The 17774-nt window shown below is 43.9% G+C and overlaps 1 protein-coding gene across 5 annotated transcripts in view; it reads left to right on the forward strand.

Moving 5' to 3' along the window:
* Nucleotides 1-17774, forward strand: part of ttc13 (tetratricopeptide repeat domain 13) — a 95338-nt gene that overhangs the window by 65152 nt on the left and 12412 nt on the right. For 4 of the 5 annotated variants that reach the window (XR_011948510.1, XR_011948516.1, XM_072512997.1 and 1 more), the window contains 7 exons: nucleotides 2504-2596; nucleotides 4208-4291; nucleotides 8910-8994; nucleotides 10235-10344; nucleotides 13180-13315; nucleotides 16322-16401; nucleotides 17462-17540. Coding sequence is in view for 3 of the 5 variants with exons in the window: in XM_072512997.1 (XP_072369098.1) it covers nucleotides 2504-2596; nucleotides 4208-4291; nucleotides 8910-8994; nucleotides 10235-10344; nucleotides 13180-13315; nucleotides 16322-16401; nucleotides 17462-17540 (667 nt within the window). In the remaining 2 variants the exon portion in view is untranslated. The remainder of the gene's footprint in view (nucleotides 1-2503; nucleotides 2597-4207; nucleotides 4292-8909; nucleotides 8995-10234; nucleotides 10345-13179; nucleotides 13316-16321; nucleotides 16402-17461; nucleotides 17541-17774) is intronic. The other variant, XM_072512991.1, reaches the window with a different exon arrangement.

Raw genomic sequence — 17774 nt, forward strand, 5'->3', positions numbered from 1 at the left:
CTGTTCGTATACACAGAGGGAGAATTCAGAATGTCCAAATTACCTAACAGCACGACTTTCGGGACTTGTGGGAGGAAACTGGAGCACCCGGAGGAAACCCTCGCAGACACAGGGAGAACATGACCCAAGCCAAGATTCGAACTTGGGACCCTGGCGCTTTGAAGCACCAGTGCTAACCACTGTGCTATCGTGGATTATACCATGGGTTTTGAAATTGAAATATTTGTCAAACTAAGTGCATACTCAAACTGATTATCAGAACTCTGAATCTTCCCTCAAAATGGTGCCCTTGATCCATGTTCTCCACCATTGAAATGATCGTGAAGCTGTGGAATAGTTTCACTGGAGTTTCCCTCATGATGCAATGCATAGATGATGTCCTGGGCCAGAAAATCAGTAAGTTCCCAAATTTAATCCAGGAACCGGGCGATATTAGCAAATGTAAACTGATAGCCTCACGTGTTCAATCAGGAAAAGCTATAATCAACTAACTGGTACAATTGAAATGTAGAATGCAGAGCTGGTGAGGGAGTGGGAGTGAGAAATCGTCTTGTTCCCGCTCCAGATTTCTATTGAGTGACACTTGCAGCTAAAGTATGTGGATGTTGGTTAAGGACATGATTGGGCTTTGATGTGATGACCTCATTGAACAATAGTCTAGTAGCACATTACTCTTCATTTGTGAGGCGAGGTAATGACTTAGTACGGTATGGGTGGCCATGACACCTTGCCGAGTGGGATATTCTTTTTTCATGAGGGAATGAAGAATGTGATTTCATTGCTGTCCCAAGGAGTCTTGGAAACCACCATCACCAGCTTCAATTGTTGCTATCTTGATACTGCTTAAATGCTGTCTACATCTAAATTTCACTGATCTTCAGGGTTATGTTGGAGTCAAAAGCCTATTTGGTTGATGCTAGGAATCCTCCAGTTCCTCACTGTCTTGCCAACCCTCAGCTGGGCAGTGCTTTTGCATTTAAGAAGGTAAATTGTCTCTTGCTGTCCGCAGAAAACATTCTCTTTTTAAAAAAAAAATAAAAAAATATTTTATTGAAAATTTTTGGCCAACCATCACAGTACATTGTGTATCCTTTACACAGTAATATAACAATATAAATAACAATGGCCAGTTTTATAAACAAGAAATAAATAATATATAAACAAAAACAAAACTAAATGGCAACTGCCTTGTCCCAGATAAATATTCTCCAAAAATATGTTTTAACAGTCCAATATACAATTATCTATAACAACAACCTATACATATTATACTTATATATTAACATCCCTGAGAATCCCTCTGGTTCCTCCCCCCCCCCCCCCCCCCCCCGGGGCTGCTGCTGCTGTCTTCTTCTTTTCCATTCTCTCTATCTTTCTGTGAGGTATTCGACGAACGGTTGCCACCGCCTGGTGAACCCTTGAGCCAATCCCCTTGGGACGAACTTAATCCGTTCCAGCTTTATAAACCCTGCCATGTCATTTATCCAGGTCTCCACACCCGGGGGCTTGGCTTCCTTCCACATCAACAGTATCCTGCGCCGGGCTACTAGGGACGCAAAGGCCAAAACATCAGCCTCTCTCGCCTCCTGCACTCCCGGCTCTTCTGCAACCCCAAATATAACCAACCCCCAGCTTGGTTCGACCTGGACCCCCACTACTTTCGAAAGCACCTTTGTCACCCCCACCCAAAACCCCTGTAGTGCCGGACATGACCAGAACATGTGGGTGTGATTCGCTGGGCTTTTCGAGCATCTCGCACACCTATCCTCCAAAAAATTTGCTAAGCCGTGTTCCAGTCATATGTGCCCTGTGTAACACCTTAAATTGTATCAGGCTTAGCCTGGCACACGAGGACGATGAGTTTACCCTACTTAGGGCATCAGCCCACAGCCCCTCCTCAATCTCCTGCCCCAGCTCTTCTTCCCATTTCCCTTTCAGCTCATCTACCATAATCTCCCCCTCGTCCCTCATTTCCCTATATATGTCTGACACCTTACCGTCCCCCACCCATGTCTTTGAGATCACTCTGTCCTGCACCTCCTGCGTCGGGAGCTGCGGGAATTCCCTCACCTGTTGCCTCGTAAAAGCCCTCAGTTGCATATACCGGAATGCATTCCCTTGGGGCAACCCATATTTTTCGGTCAGCGCTCCCAGACTTGCAAACGTTCCATCTACAAACAGATCTCGCAATTGTGTTACTCCTGCTCTTTGCCATATTCCAAATCCCCCATCCATTCTCCCCGGAGCAAACCTATGATTATTTCTTATCGGGGACCACACCGAGGCTCCCGTCTTTCCCCTATGCCGTCTCCATTGCCCCCAAATTTTCAGAGTAGCCACCACCTAACCGGGCTTGTGGTGTATTTCTTCGGTGACACAGAAAACATTCTCACTTTGCACTTAATGTCACTACGAGAAGCTGGCGATAACTAAGTGGTTGATTGTGGACCATTTGGGTTTACTTCATAAGTTAATTCCGCCTTTCTTTGCATTTCAAACATAGGATTGCGGATCCTGACCAACCAGTACTATGGTTAGACCAGATGCCAGCTCAAAGTCTGAGCAGGGGCTTCAATAATCATATAAATCTCATCAGGTACATCTTCATTTTATGAAACCAGTGAAATTGATTGTTTGAAATCATGGAAATTTTAAACAGTTTTTGGCCATTACTAATTATTTTGCTTTCTGTAACTTTCTCTTGGCTTTATTTTCCCCATGAAAATTTATTTTCTCACCCTGAAGGCAACATATTATGAATGGATGGCATGGAAGTTTAAAGCGAAAGACCACTTTGTTACAGATAAAAATGTTTCCCTTTCATAGAAGCTACAAAGAAACAACTTGCAATTTTATAGCACCATTCATGACTTCAGGGTTTCCCAAAGTGCTTCACAGCCAATGAAGTACTTTTGAAGTGTACTCATTGTAATGTTGGGAGACATGGTTGCAAATATGAGCACAGCAAGCTACAAAAAGAGCAGTGAAATAGGTGACCAGACTTTTAGTGATATAGGTTAAAGATAAATGGTGGCCAAAACATCTAAGAGCTCCCATGTTCTTTGAATAATACCATTGGGATATTTATGTTTTCCTGATCAACTGAAGTCCCACCTGTCCTAATGTCTCATCTTAAAGATAGTTCCTCCAATACTGGAAGGGACTCGCAATCTTCCGGCTCGAATGAGAGTGCTGACATTGAGCCAAGACTGATGCACCATTGAAGTGCAGAATACAGTTTTGCTTCTGTGAAACTCAGCAGGATGAATTGGCATATTGAGGAAGGGGAAGAGTAAAAATGCTTATTGTGGGGGTGCAGGGATGGTAACTGTTGAAACTTTTCCAAGTACTGTTCTTTGTAGATTCAAAAAATAGACTGACTTGCAACATGTTTGTGTTCTGAGGTTGTCTTAATTTATTAATCCTCATTGCTTGCTTTGGAGCGAGTGGAGGAAAGAGGGGGGAAGGATGTAGAAATCCTCCTGTTGTCTTTGGAGCAATCTGTTGCTACAGCTACTGGGTTCACTAAAACAGAGTCTCCTGACTGGCATATGAATCATATATACACTCCATTACGACCCTTGAAGCCAAGTCAACTCAGCCCCACTTGTGTTTATGTTTCTTGTTTGCTAGTTTGTTTAAATAATGTGAGCCCAAAGGTACAGAAATGGCTGGATGGTGAGAGTTCCTAAATTCAGAACACCAAGATCTATCAATGTCAGTGACCACAAATATGTGCATGTGAATGGGAACATTGATTTTCAATTCAGCTAGTCCCCAACCAAGGTATGAACTTGTGTGGCCCACAAAACTAGTGTACGAAACTTGGTCTGTATTGATCAGCTTGCACCACTGAATGATGGAACACAATTTTGCTCCTGTGGTACTCAACTTGGTGAGATCCAGGACTGGCATATTTGATGATGAGAGCAAATGAGTGTGAGGGACAGAAAATTTAAGATGGGTGTCCTTGTATACCATCTAAATATCGAGAACAGATCTTCTAGCCCTCTTGGCTTATTTTCAGATAAAGTGATTTCCTGGTACATGGGAACCTCCAAGACCTCTTAATGTGAGGATTCTACGTGATTGTCTATTTATTGATTTCACATAACCTCAGTTGAAATATTTAAAACTCTTGTGTGCTGCAGATCCTATTGTGCAGTGTTTATACTGACAGTAAATAATTGTGTTCTTTTTTTCTTAGGGGTCAAATCATTAATATGCGATACCTGGCATATTTCGACAAGACACTCAATTTTATAAAAGACAGAATTCTTGTCTATCACGGGTAATTAACTTCTCTTCTTTTGCTGGACCGGGTTAAAGAATTGCAGGCTAACCTTTCATGCTGAGTTATACTGTTATCAAAGAAAAGATTAACAACAGCACTTCCTAACATCGCTGTTTCCAGAGATCTGTAACTACAGTGGATGCTTTTTTAAAAAAAAATATGTTTATTCAAAGTTTTTCCAACAAAAATTTTCAACCAGTTAACCCCCTCCCCCCCCCCCCCCCCCCCCCCCCGCGTAACAGAAAAGAAACAAGATAAAAGAGCAAAACAAAACATAAACATATCAAGCAAACATAGTACAGAACCTATACAATGGGTTTCTCCCCCACATACTAACCCTCCCCTATGTTTGTACAAATACTACCTGGGGAAACCCCCCCCTCCCCTCCCTGGGTTGCTGCTGCTGCTGACCGAGCACAGTGGATGCTTTTGATTTACAGTTGAATAAGTATAATGGCAACTCTGTTGGGTGCTTTGTCTTACTTTACCGATTTTGTAAGTGCGGAGGAGTTATTAATGCTATTTCAATTGTTCCGATTCCTGTGGAGACTGACAACTTTTCACAAGGGTTTTGAATTCCCTGTGAACAACTGAAAGGGTCACATGGCAAGATCTTAAGTTTTAAGACTTAACTAACAAAGAAAATGCAATGCTGCCTTAAAGCTATTTGGTAGGCAACTGGCACTTTAAACTATAGAAAATATACTCTCCCTTTAACAACTTTTTTAAAAAAAATATGTTTTATTGAATTTTTTTTCCCCAAACAACAATTTTTCCCCTCTTACAAAGCAAACGCAACAATAACAATACAGAAATTTTTAACAATACACAAGTAACAAAACCCCTTTATCTTTGACCTAAACTAAACTAACCCCCCCCCCCCCTCCCTCCCCCCCCCTGGGTTGCTGCTGCTGGTCATCTGTCTTCCCTCTAACGTTCCCCTAGGTAGTCGAGAAATGGCTGCCACCGCCTGGTGAACCCTTGAGCCGATCCTCTCAGGGCAAACTTTATCTGCTCCAGTTTAATGAACCCCGCCATATCATTTACCCAGGCCTCCAGTCCAGGGGGTTTCGCCTCCTTCCACATGAGTAGGATCCTGCGCCGGGCTACTAGGGACGCAAAGGCCACAACGTCGGCCTCTTTCGCCTCCTGCACTCCCGGCTCTTCCGCAACTCCAAATAGAGCTAACCCCCAGCCTGGTTTGACCCGGGCCTTCACCACCCGCGAAATCACTCCCGTCACTCCCTTCCAATACCCTTCCAGTGCCGGGCACGCCCAAAACATATATGCGTAGTTTGCCGGGCTCCCGCCACACCTCCCACGTTTGTCCTCCACTCCAAAGAACCTGCTCAATCTTGCTCCCGTTATGTGTGCTCTATGTAGCACCTTAAATTGAATCAGGCTAAGCCTGGCGCATGAGGAAGAGGAATTTACCCTGCTTAGGGCATCAGCCCACATACCCTCCTCTATCTCCTCCCCTAGTTCTTCTTCCCACTTTCCTTTTAGTTCGCCCACCGACTCCTCCCCCTCTTCCCTCATCTCTCGGTAAATCTCTGACACCTTGCCCTCTCCGACCCACACCCCTGAAAGCACCCTGTCCTGTATCCCCTGTGTCGGGAGCAATGGAAATTCCCTCACCTGTTGTCTAGTAAACGCCCTCACCTGCATATATCTCATGAAATTTCCCCGGGGCAACTTATACTTTTCCTCCAATGCTCCCAAGCTCGCAAAAGTCCCATCTATAAATAAATCTCCCACCCTCCTAATTCCCAACTGGTACCAGCTCTGAAATCCTCCATCCATTCTTCCTGGGGCGAACCTATGGTTTTTCCTGATTGGGGACCCCACCAGGGCTCCCCGCACCCCTCTCTGTCGCCTCCACTGTCCCCAGATATTCAATGTTGCCGCCACCACCGGGTTCGTGGTAAACTTTTTAGGTGAGATCGGTAGCGGCGCCGTCACCAGCGCCTCTAAACTCGTCCCTTTACAGGACTTTCTCTCCAGTCTTTTCCACGCCGCTCCCTCACCCTCCATCATCCATTTACGTATCATTGCCACATTGGCGGCCCAATAGTAATCGCCCAAGTTCGGTAGTGCCAATCCTCCTCTGTCCCTACTACGCTGAAGGAACCCCCTCCTTACTCTCGGAACTTTCCCTGCCCACACGAAGCTCGTGATGCTCCTGTCTATTTTATTAAAAAAGGTCTTGGTGATTAGTATAGGGAGACATTGAAATACAAATAAGAACCTCGGGAGGACCATCATCTTAATTGCTTGCACCCTGCCCGCCAGCGATAGAGGCTGCATGTCCCACCTCTTGAAGTCCTCCTCCATTTGTTCTACCAACCGTGTCAGATTAAGTCTGTGCAAGGTTCCCCAGCTCCTAGCGATCTGAATCCCCAGGTATCGGAAGTTTCTTTCCACTTTCCTTAGAGGCAAGCCTTCTATCTCTCTACTCTGGTCCCCTGGATGTATCACAAATAATTCTCTCTTCCCCATGTTTAGCCTATACCCCGAGAAATCCCCGAACCCCCTCAAAATTCGCATAACCTCTATCATCCCCCCCCGCTGGGTCCGACACGTATAACAATAGGTCATCCGCATATAACGAGACTCGGTGTTCTTCTCCCCCTCTAATCACCCCTCTCCATTTCCTGGAGTCTCTCAACGCCATGGCCAGAGGTTCAATTGCCAACGCGAACAACAATGGAGACAGCAGGCATCCCTGTCTTGTTCCCCTATATAGTCGGAAATACTCCGATCTATGTCGACCTGTAACTACGCTTGCCGTTGGAGCCCCATAAAGAAGTCTAACCCAGCTAATAAACCCGTTCCCAAACCTCCTTAACACTTCCCATAAATACTCCCAATCCACCCTATCAAATGCCTTCTCTGTGTCCATTGCCGCCACTATCTCTGCCTCCCCCTCCACTGGGGGCACTCCCTTTAACTTCTTGACACAACCAAAAACCCCATGTCCCCGTTTTACTTCACTGCCCACTCTCCACAGAATTGCAGCAGCTGGTCCAGCATCACATGCAGCTTCCCATAAGTTTGCTTCCCCCCCCTTTCCACACATTGTAAAGCCGAGTAATTGTCACAAGGCGCTTGTTTCAGCTTCTGCAGAAGTCCCAAACAGAATACAAGATTCTCCCCGTGGCCACACAAGACAAATCTTTTAGATTCCTTCACCACCACCACCACCACCACCTCTCTCTTTCTCTGAGACTTGGATACTGGAATTCTGTCCACCGTTACTGCAGCTGTTTTTACCTGTGTTGTCAGGTGTGAGCATTTTGCACTTTGTTCCCAGTAAGCTGGACCCTGCACCTCCGATTCCCCATGATAACCAACCCATCCAGGCTTCTTGTCAGGCAGAAATCGAAGCAGGTCACATCTTCGCTATTCCATTTTACTTGGAATTAGACAATCCTAAAACATTATCATCTTATAAACCTTGTAGTCATAACACAATATTCCTGTAAGTTATAGCATAGTTTCCTTTTGCAGCAAAAGAGAGCTTTTAAAAAAAATGTATTATTGATGATCGGGTTGTTCCTTGTCTGAGGAACATGGTGGAGCTTCCCTGAGGGAGTGCTTTTAAATACAACTATTTAATACGATAAAGGTCCTGTAATTTTGAACCTGATTGATGGATATGCCAGGTTTTGGAAAGTGGTATGTTCGGTTTACAGTATTTTGTTTCTGGATTCTGCACCCTTGTCTGTAAAGCAGTTGTTGAGTCTGTGTTAACTGGGACTCGACACCAAGTGCCTTTCATCTAATCTTGCATCTCTAACAGAAACAAAAGTGAAATCTTGGTGACGTTCAGCCTTGTCCATTGATTTTCTGTTGGCTGTTTTCCTTATTAATGACACTGGTTGGACTTTTGAGAGTTAACAACTTCAAGGCTTGACTTTTTGGAACCAGTTTTATCATTTCAATTATTTATATAATCCTGTGGTAAAGGTTTTACTTGTTTTTGGAATTATTCTTGGTTCCTGTCACAATATGTAAACAAACTGCTTTCAGACAGCCAATGTTGAGTGGTGAAGATGGCCAAGGGTTCAAACCCCACTCAAAGCTTTATACAAGAGTTATAATCTGGAGGGTTAGGGAACAGGGTAGCACCCCAGAGATTGAGAGTTCAACCCTGCCACGGCAATGATGAAACTGAATTCATTAAGTCTGGTAATTTGTGGCTGGCATTCGAAAATGACCATGAAGGCAGTTGGGTATTGTCAAAACCCAACTCGTTCTCTAACAACTTTCAGGCCTACGTGGTATTTGTTTCCATAATGGGTCCAAAGTTTTGAACATGCCTGCTAAACCTGACCGATTTAATGCTTTAAATTTTATTTTTTGCCAAATTTCTCCCCAGTTCCTTGTTTGAAGGCATTAGTGATTGCTGGGCATATATGGTTGCGTGTTGACACGCTATCCTACCAAAGGAATATCACAACTGAGCCCTACCCTGTCCTCACCCAATATCCCCACTCATTCTCTTTTTAGCCTGAGTCGTTCATAGTGATTGGGATAAGGAAAAGGACTAGGAGAAATGAGACAGTTTTGACTTCAGTTATAATGGAAGCAACTTTTCCCTTTTGTCTTCCAGTGCGAATAATCCCAAAGGCCTTTCCGAAGTGAGAGATGCCCTGGAGAAAGTGAAAAAAATTGAAGACCTCCTTCCAATTATGAAAGTAAATTCGCCGAAAGTATTATTTTATTTTAGTTTTGAGACTTGGAACATTAGCTATTGATGTGACGAATGCATTTCATTTAAGATATCTGTGTTTGAATGAGTCCCTGATGGCAGGATGAGTGACTCTGGAAGCTATTGACCTTATTTTAATTCCGTTCCAATGAGCTGGCATTTAACTTTTACAATCTAAGATCCAACAGGACCTATGAGCCTGCTGTTGGGATAAGGGAGTTGGAATCACGTAGTACAGACGCCAATGTCCTGGAATCTGAAAATGACTTGCAGCTTATTTAAAAGCAATTGCCAACTCACTGCAGAGACCTGAGTTCACACTGGTTTTTACAACCTCACTTTCAAAAACATTAAAATTGGTAATTTGGGAACAGCAATCGGATCAGGTGAGGCCGAGGCCTGAGAACACATTACGTGTCTACTCTGGGGAGAAACAGTAGATGGTGTAGGAGAAATTCCACAAGAGTTGCCTTTCCAGTAATTCCAAACTATGAGGAGACTGAGCTTTATTTTGCTCACATGTGCTAAACTCTCAAAGAAGATGCAAATAGTCAATATTTTGATATGTCATTGCTTGTTCTGTGAATCTGTGATTTGCCAAGATGGATTATTGGAAGGTGTTTGGCCAACTGGTAATCCTTGCGTGCATTAGCTGCAAAGAGCCAACACTTAAACATTGTGCATTTTCAGCAAATCAAATCTCCAACTGATCAAATTAATATGGTTAAATTCCATGTTAGTGAAATGTACCAACTGAGACACCTTAGCTTTTTGCAGATGTAACCAGTACATCATGAAATGAATATTATTTGTATGAGATAACAGATATATATTCAAACAGGTACATAATGGCAGGGATAAAGGGTCACGCAGCCAGAACTGAGTTGAGAAATGTCTTCACTTGGGTTGTGAATCTTTGGAATTGTCTGCCCAGATGGCTGCTCCAACATTAAGTGTATTCATGTCTAGGATAGACAGATTTTTGATGTCTCGGGGTCAAGGGATCTGGGGACCAGATGGAAAGTGAACTTGAGGCAAAAAATCAGCCAAGATTGTATTGAATGGAGGAACAGGCTTGCGGGACTATGGGGACAATTCCTGCTCCTCGTTCTAATTTGAAGCTTATTGAGGAGGAAAGAAATTCTTTGAAAGGTGAAAGTTTTAAAATGTTGGACACATCTTGAAAATGACCAATGGTAATGATGACATCTTTTCCTTTTTGGAAGCAGTTCAACAGCAAAACTAGGGATGGCTTCACAGTAAACACAAAGGTACCCAGTTTAAAAAATCAAGGAAAGGAGTTTGATGGATTCACCATTACCATAACGGGCGACAGGTTGGTTGACCACTTGACAAGTGAATATATAATTAGCGCAAAGTTTGTCTTTTATTCATGTTGTAGTTAGAATTGAATAGGAATAGCACATGTAAAAAGACGAGGCAAGAACATAGAGTTATTGAAAATACAATCAGATGTTATTTTTTGTTTTAATTTAGAGTACCCAATTAATTTTTTCCAATTAAGGGGCAATTTAGCATGGCCAATCCACCTACCCTGCACATCTTTGGGCTGTGGGGGTGAAACCCACGCAATCACGGGGAGAATGTGCAAACTCCACTCGGCAATCAGATGTTATGATGGAAGAGTCCATGCACTTTTCCTCATCTCTGAATTTTGTGCCTTGGTGATCTGTCTGAGGATTAGGCCATTAAAACGTGGGTTTAATTCTGCAAGATTGATGAATAAATTTGCCCTTGCTTTCTGTTCATTCAGTATGTGACCGATGTACAAGTTTTAGCCAGTTCCTAGTTCGGTAATGTTGCTCAAAATTCCTTGATATGCCCTGACCCACCAGCAGGACAGACCTTGCTGGGTTGGTAGCACAGTGATATACAGTCGGGTGGACGTTGCCTTGGAGTTCTCAACATTGACTCAGGACTTCATCAAGTCTCATGGCATTGGGTCAAACTTGGGCAAGGCAACCTGCTGATTATCACATATCATCCCCCAATTCAGCTGATGAATCCGTACTCCTCCATGTTGAACACCACTTGGGGGAAGCACTGAGGGTGGTAAGAATGTACTCTGGGTGGGGGACTTCAATGCCCATCACAAAAGAGTCGCTCAGTGATACCATCCCAGACCGAGTTAGTCGGGTCCCAACGGACTAAGCTCGAGTTGGTCGGGTCCCAACGGACATAGCTGCTAGACTGAGTCTGCGGCAGGTGGTGAGGGAACCAACAAGAGGGAAAAACCAGTTGACCTAATTCTCATCAACTTGCCTGCCACCGATGCATCTGTCCATGACGGTATCGGTAGAAGTGACCACTGCACAGTAATTGTGGCGACCAAGTCCCGTCTTCACATGAGGATATTGCCCATCGTGTTGTGTGGCACGACATGCTAAATTGGATAGATTCAGAACAGATTTAGCTACACAAGTCTGGGCATTCATGAGGTGCTGTGGGCCATCCGCAGTAGCAGAATTGTACTCAACCACAATCTGCAACCTCATGGCCCAGCTTATCCCCCACTCTACCATTACCACCAAGCTAGGAGATCAACCCTGGTTCAATGAAGACTGCATTCCAGGAACAGCATAAAGCATACCTAAATATGAGATGTCAATCTGGTGAAGCTACAACACAGGACTAATTGTGTGCCAAACAGCGCAAGTAGCAAGTAATGAATAGAGCTAAGAATTACACAACCAACAGAACAGATTTAAGCTCTGCACCCCTGCCACATAAAGCCGTGAATGGTGTTGGACAATTAAGCAATTCATTGGAGGAGGAGGCTCCACAAATACCTTCATCAAGGAGCCCAGCACAATAGTTGAGGCTCATGATGGTAGATGATTCAACTATGCTTCATCCAGAGGTCCCCAGCATCGCAGATATAAGTCTTCATCCAGTTTGATTCACGTGATATCAAGAAATGGCTGAAGGCACTGGATACTGCAAAGGCTATAGGCCCTGACAATATTCCGCAATAGTACTGAAGACCTGTATTCTAGAACTTGCTAACGCCCTTAGCCAAGAGGTTCCAGTACAGCTACAACACTGCCATCTAACTGACGATGTAAAAAATTGCCCAGGTATGTCCTGTACACAAGAAACAGCACAAATCCAATTACTGCCCAATCAGATTACTCTCTAACATCAGTAAAGTGATGGAAGGGGTATCAAAAGTGCTATCAAGTGGCACTTCCTCAGCAATAACCTATTCACTGCTGCTTTGTTTGGGTTCTGCCAAGGTTACTCAGCAGCTGACCTCACTAGAGCTGAGATTATCATAGCCTGGCACTTGTGTGGCCCGAATTAGTTACCACTTGTCTGCCCAGGCTTGGATATTGTCCAAGTCTTGCTGCATTTGGTCATGGGCTACTTTAGTATCTGATGAGTGGTGAACGTTGCTGAACATTGTGCAGTCATCAGTGAACATCTCCACTTCTGACCTTCTAATAATTATTAAATTATTATGATGGAAGGAAGGTCATTGATGAAGAAGCTGAAGATGATTGGGTCTAGGACACTCTGCACTGATGCCTTGGTGCTGAGACAATTGACTTTCAATCACCACAACCATTTTCCTTTGTGCTTCAACCAGCGGATGGTTTCCCCCCGATTCCCATTGACTCCAGTTTAGCTAGGGCTCTTTGATGCTACTCTCGGTCAAATGCAGCCTGGAAGTCGAGGGCAGTCACTCTCACCTCACCTCTGGAGTTCAGCTCTTTTGTCCACGCTTGAATAACATTGTAGGGGTTCAACATGGTTCTTTAGGCAGCACCTTCCAAAACCATGACCGCTACCATCTGGAAGGACAAGGGCAGTAGATACATAGGAACACCACCACCTGGAGGTTCCCTGGCAAGTCACTCACTCCTGGCTTGGACCTATATCGCCATTCCTTCTCTAGTCGTACAGTGGGTGTATCTACACCTCAGGGACTGCAGCATTTCAAGAAGGCTGCACACCACCACCACCTCAAGGGCAACTAGGAATGGGTAATAAGTGCTGGCCTACCCAGGGACGTCTACATCCCATATATGAGTTTAAAAAAATTAAATCATTGTTTGTTTATTGACTTATACTCTAAAGTGATTAAGAAATACAAAACATTTTGAGTACTTTCCTTTCAATGCTCTCCACGTCATTTATTTGTCACCAGAGTTGGCAACATGCTCTTTTCTGTGGAAACCCAAACAACAGAAGAGAGGACTCAGCAATACCACGATGAAATAGAAGCACTGTATAAAGACCTAAGCAGCAAAGGAAAAGCATTGATACTTTCCACTGAGCTTGGGGTAAGAACAACCACAGTGTTTTCTTTAAGATTACAATTTTTGGAGGCATAGCATATGATTTGATGGTTTAAAGAATATTTCTATTTAATGGTGTGGCGGGGGTGATTATATACGCACAAAAGATGGATGTAATTAGGGGCAGCACGGTGGCGCAGTGACTCGCATTGCTGCCTCACGGCGCCGCGGTCCCAGGTTCGATCCCGGCTCTGAGTCGCTGACCGTGTGGAGTTTGAACATTCTCCCCGTGTTTGCGTGGGTTTCGCCCCAACAACCCAAAAGATGTGCAGATTAGGTGGATTGACCATGCTAAATTGCCCCTTAAATTGGGAAAAATTAATTGGGTACACTAAATTTATATTTAAAAAAAAAAAGATGGATGTAACTTCCCCACTGCCTCGAACTATAGTTTGTGTAAGATAACTTGTCTAAACTTGAAGTCCCTTGAAAATAATCTTAAAAGGTTAAACTTAAGGTTAATAAAGAATGTGTACCTAGCTGTAATCTTTTATTGATCAGAGATAAAATATATATGGATACCCGTCACTGTGCTAAATAATCTCCAAGCCAAGCTATTTAGATATGTGGAGTCCCTGCTTGCTGAATGTGGAGTGGACTCTGGCTATTTATCTGGGCTACTTGGGCTCAGAATGGTAAGGATTGAGGCTAAGGGACATCCGACTACACGTTGCAGTAATGTTGCAATTCTTCTGTCTAATGCCAGCTTGTTCACCAATGCAAACGTTCCGCTGTAAGGTCTATCTTGTAGGCTTCCAAGTTGTTTCGAGTTGTGTAGAAAGAATCCCATTCTGTAATGACAAATCCATCCCTCCAGTGCCCAATATTTGTTTTGATGAATCCGTTCAATTTGAAATGACAATGAGCAGGAGAAAAGTGTGAAGTATCAAAAGGATGGGGGATAGTTTATTGATAAACTAGCGACAATTAACTGATTCTTGTACTTCATGATGTCGGCGCAACACCGAGGGCCGAAGGGCCTGTACTGCTATGTTCTATGTTCTACATAGATACAGGAGGAGGCCTATTGGCCCTTCGAGCCTGCTCCGCCATTCATCACGATCATGGCTGATCATCCAACTCAATAGCCTAATCCTGCTTTCTCCCCATAGCCTTTGATCCCATTCTCCCCAAATGCTATATCCAGCCGCCTCTTGAATATATTCAAAGTTTTAGCATCAACTACTTCCTGTGGTAATGAATTCCACAGGCTCACCACTCTTTGTGTGAAGAAATGTCTCCTTATCTCTGTCTGAAATGGTTTACCCTGAATCCTCAGACTGTGATCCCTGGTTCTGGACACACCCATCATTGGTAACATCTTCCCTGCATCTACCCTGTCAAGTCCTGTTAGAATTTTATAAGACTCTATGAGATCCCCCCTCATTCTTCTGAACTCCAGCGAGAACAATCCCAACCGAGTTAATCTCTCCTCGTATGACAGTCCCGCCATCCCTGGAATCAGTCTGGTAAACCTTCACTGCACTCCCTCGAGAGCAAGAGCATCCTTCCTCAGAAAAGGAGACCAAAGCTGCACACAATACGCCAGGTGTGGCCTCACCAAGGCCCTGTACAATTGCAGCAACACATCCCTGCTTCTATACTCGAAACCTCTTTCAATGAAGGCTAACATACCATTAGCCTTCTTTACCGCCTGCTGCACCTGCATGCTTACCTTCAGCGAATGGTGCACAAGGACACCCAGGTCCCGCTGCACACTCCCCTCTCCCAATTTACAACCATTCAGGTAGTAATCTGCCTTCCTGTTTTTGCTTCCAAGATGAATAACCTCACACTTATCCAAATTATACTGTGTTAAAGGGGATTCGAGACACCAAGTGCCTACAATCTAACCTTGCATCTCTGACAGCAACAAAAGTGAAATCTTGGTGATTCTTCAGCTTTATCCACTTATTTTCTCTTTGCAATTTTCTTTATTTTCTTACAGTGCCACTGTTTATTTGAGGTTTTATTTGAGGTTTGCTCCTAGATCATGTTTCTTCTATTGAATTAAAGTTTGTGAAATGGGAATGGTTTTAAAATCCTGCAGCTTTATCAGTGTGGGCCATTGGAGAATCAGTGCACAGTGGCAGCAAGCATATTTAAATCTGACATTCGACTGCACATTATTCCTCAATGCAGCCTTATTTTGTGGGTGCGCTGAATGGAAGTTGTGCACCATTCGCTGAAGGTAAGCATGCAGGTGCAACAGGCGGTAAAGAAGGCTAATGGTATGTTAGCCTTCATTGCGAGAGGTTTCGAATATAGAAGCAGGGATGTGTTGCTGCAATTGTCAGGATCCTGGTGAGGCCACACCTGGAGTATTGTGTGCAGTTTTGGTCTCCTTCTCTGAGGAAGGATGTTCTTGCTCTCGAGGGAGTGCAGCGAAGGTTTACCAGACTGATTCCAGGGATGGTGGGAATGTCATATGAGGAAAGGTCGACTAGGTTAGGATTATTCTCGCTGGAGTTCAGAAGAATGAGGGGGGATCTCATAGAGACTTATAAAATTCTAACAGGACTACACAGAGTAGATGCAGGGAAGATGTTACCAATGATGGGTGTGTCCAGAACCAGGGGTCACAGTCTAAGGATTCAGGGTAAACCATTTCACACAAAGAGTGGTGAGCCTGTGGAATTCATTACCACAAGAAGTAGCTGATGCTAAAACTTTGAATATATTCAAGAGGCGGCTGGATATAGCACTTGGGGAGAATGGGATCAAAGGCTATGGGGAGAAAGCAGTATTAGGCCATTGAGTTGGATGATCAGTCATGATCGTGATGAATGGCAGAGCAGGCTCGAAGGGCCAAAAGGAGTTTAAGGCCCCTTCTGAAATCGCTCTAAACAGCTAACTGAATAATGAGGCCTACAAGCAAGTTGCCCACCTTCTCTGCCCATAAGAAATGTATTGTGCCTTCTCTGTCCTTAACTGATCCAAAGAACTGCTGTTTTCAGGAATGATATTTGATTTATTTTCTCTTTGAACCAGGAGGCCGATGCAGTGTGCAACCTCATCCTTTCTTTGGTGTATTACTTTTACAATCTAATGCCTCTCTCCAGAGGATCCAGGTTGGTCGAGTATAACATTTTGCTATTAAATGTGCTCAAGGAGAACTTAATTCTGAAAAAAGTGCTTTGGGAATGAGAAGTATTGGTGTTGGTCAGTTGATCGGGCTCCACCTCTTGAATCAATATGTGGTGCATTCAAATGCTGCTCCAATGACTCGGGCACAGAAATCTGGATTGATGCTCCCAGCACAGTAGTACTGAAAGAGTCCTAAAATGTCAGAGGTGCTGACTTTTGAATGTGATGTCTAATGAGGCTCTGTCAGCCCTCTTGTGGATTTAAAAGATCACACAATGCTATTTTGAATAAAAGTAGGGGAGGCATTATCCAGGCAATATTTAACCCCCATCAACAGCACTTAAAGCAGATTATCGGTCATTTTCACATTGCTGTTTGTGGGAACTTGGTGTTTGTGGGAGCTTGGTGTATGGAAATTGGCTGCTGTGTTTCCTACATTATATACTTCATTCACTGTAAAGTGCTTTGAGTCATCCTGAGATTATGAAAGTTACAAGTCTTTATCCTCGCGTTTTACTCAGTGATTTGGTTTTTCGATTGTCTGTCATTTCTTCCCAGAATTTCTTGAAGGAGCTTTCAGATGGATGCTCGATTTACCCCTGAACAGTTTGAATATTCGTGTTGTGGTGTTTTGTGGCTGCTACCCCTGCCTTTTCAGAGATGCAGCTGGTGCAGTACCAGAAACATATTTTCGGAAACAAAATATGGGGGGGGCGGGGGCAGGAGAATTTTTTCTGAAAATCATTTCCAATTGGTCTTTAAACAGGCCAGCTGCACTCCAACATTGCTGGGTATGAGCCAAGCGAATCTCCTGTGAGTTTCTTTTTAGGAAAATGGCCATTTGTCGAACTGGATGAGGTGTCTATTGTAATGTTTGGAGCTGCTCTTTGAGGACATATTGCAGCAGAGGAGGATTGGTAAAAAGGCTATCTGATACTAGTCAGGGCTGTAAATACTTAACATTTATTGTATGACCTTGTAGAGTTCCATTCTGCTTTAAACCGTGTTGATTACTTCTGTATTGTAATGTGCTTAATTTTCTAGTGTGGTGGCATACTCAGTAATCATGGGAGCATTAATGGCTAGTGGGAAGGAGATCACAGGGAGAATCCCCAAAGGAAAAGTAAGTCTGAATATGAACATATGCTAACCACTGCACCACCGGCTGGGGGACTTGTACGATTTTCTCCAGTTGGAAAAGATTACATTTGAGTTGAGGGGGTCAGCGGGGGGCTTCGAAACACGGCGGGAGGTTTTCATGACAATGTTTGAGGAACTGTTCGTCGTGGGGGGAGGGGTAAAAAGAGGGGAAATTGTACAAACTGTGGACTGAGAGTTTGTGGAGAGTGTTTTTGTA

This window comes from Scyliorhinus torazame, chromosome 1 (assembly GCF_047496885.1).
Source record: "Scyliorhinus torazame isolate Kashiwa2021f chromosome 1, sScyTor2.1, whole genome shotgun sequence".
In the NCBI taxonomy this organism is placed as follows: Eukaryota; Metazoa; Chordata; class Chondrichthyes; order Carcharhiniformes; family Scyliorhinidae; genus Scyliorhinus; species Scyliorhinus torazame.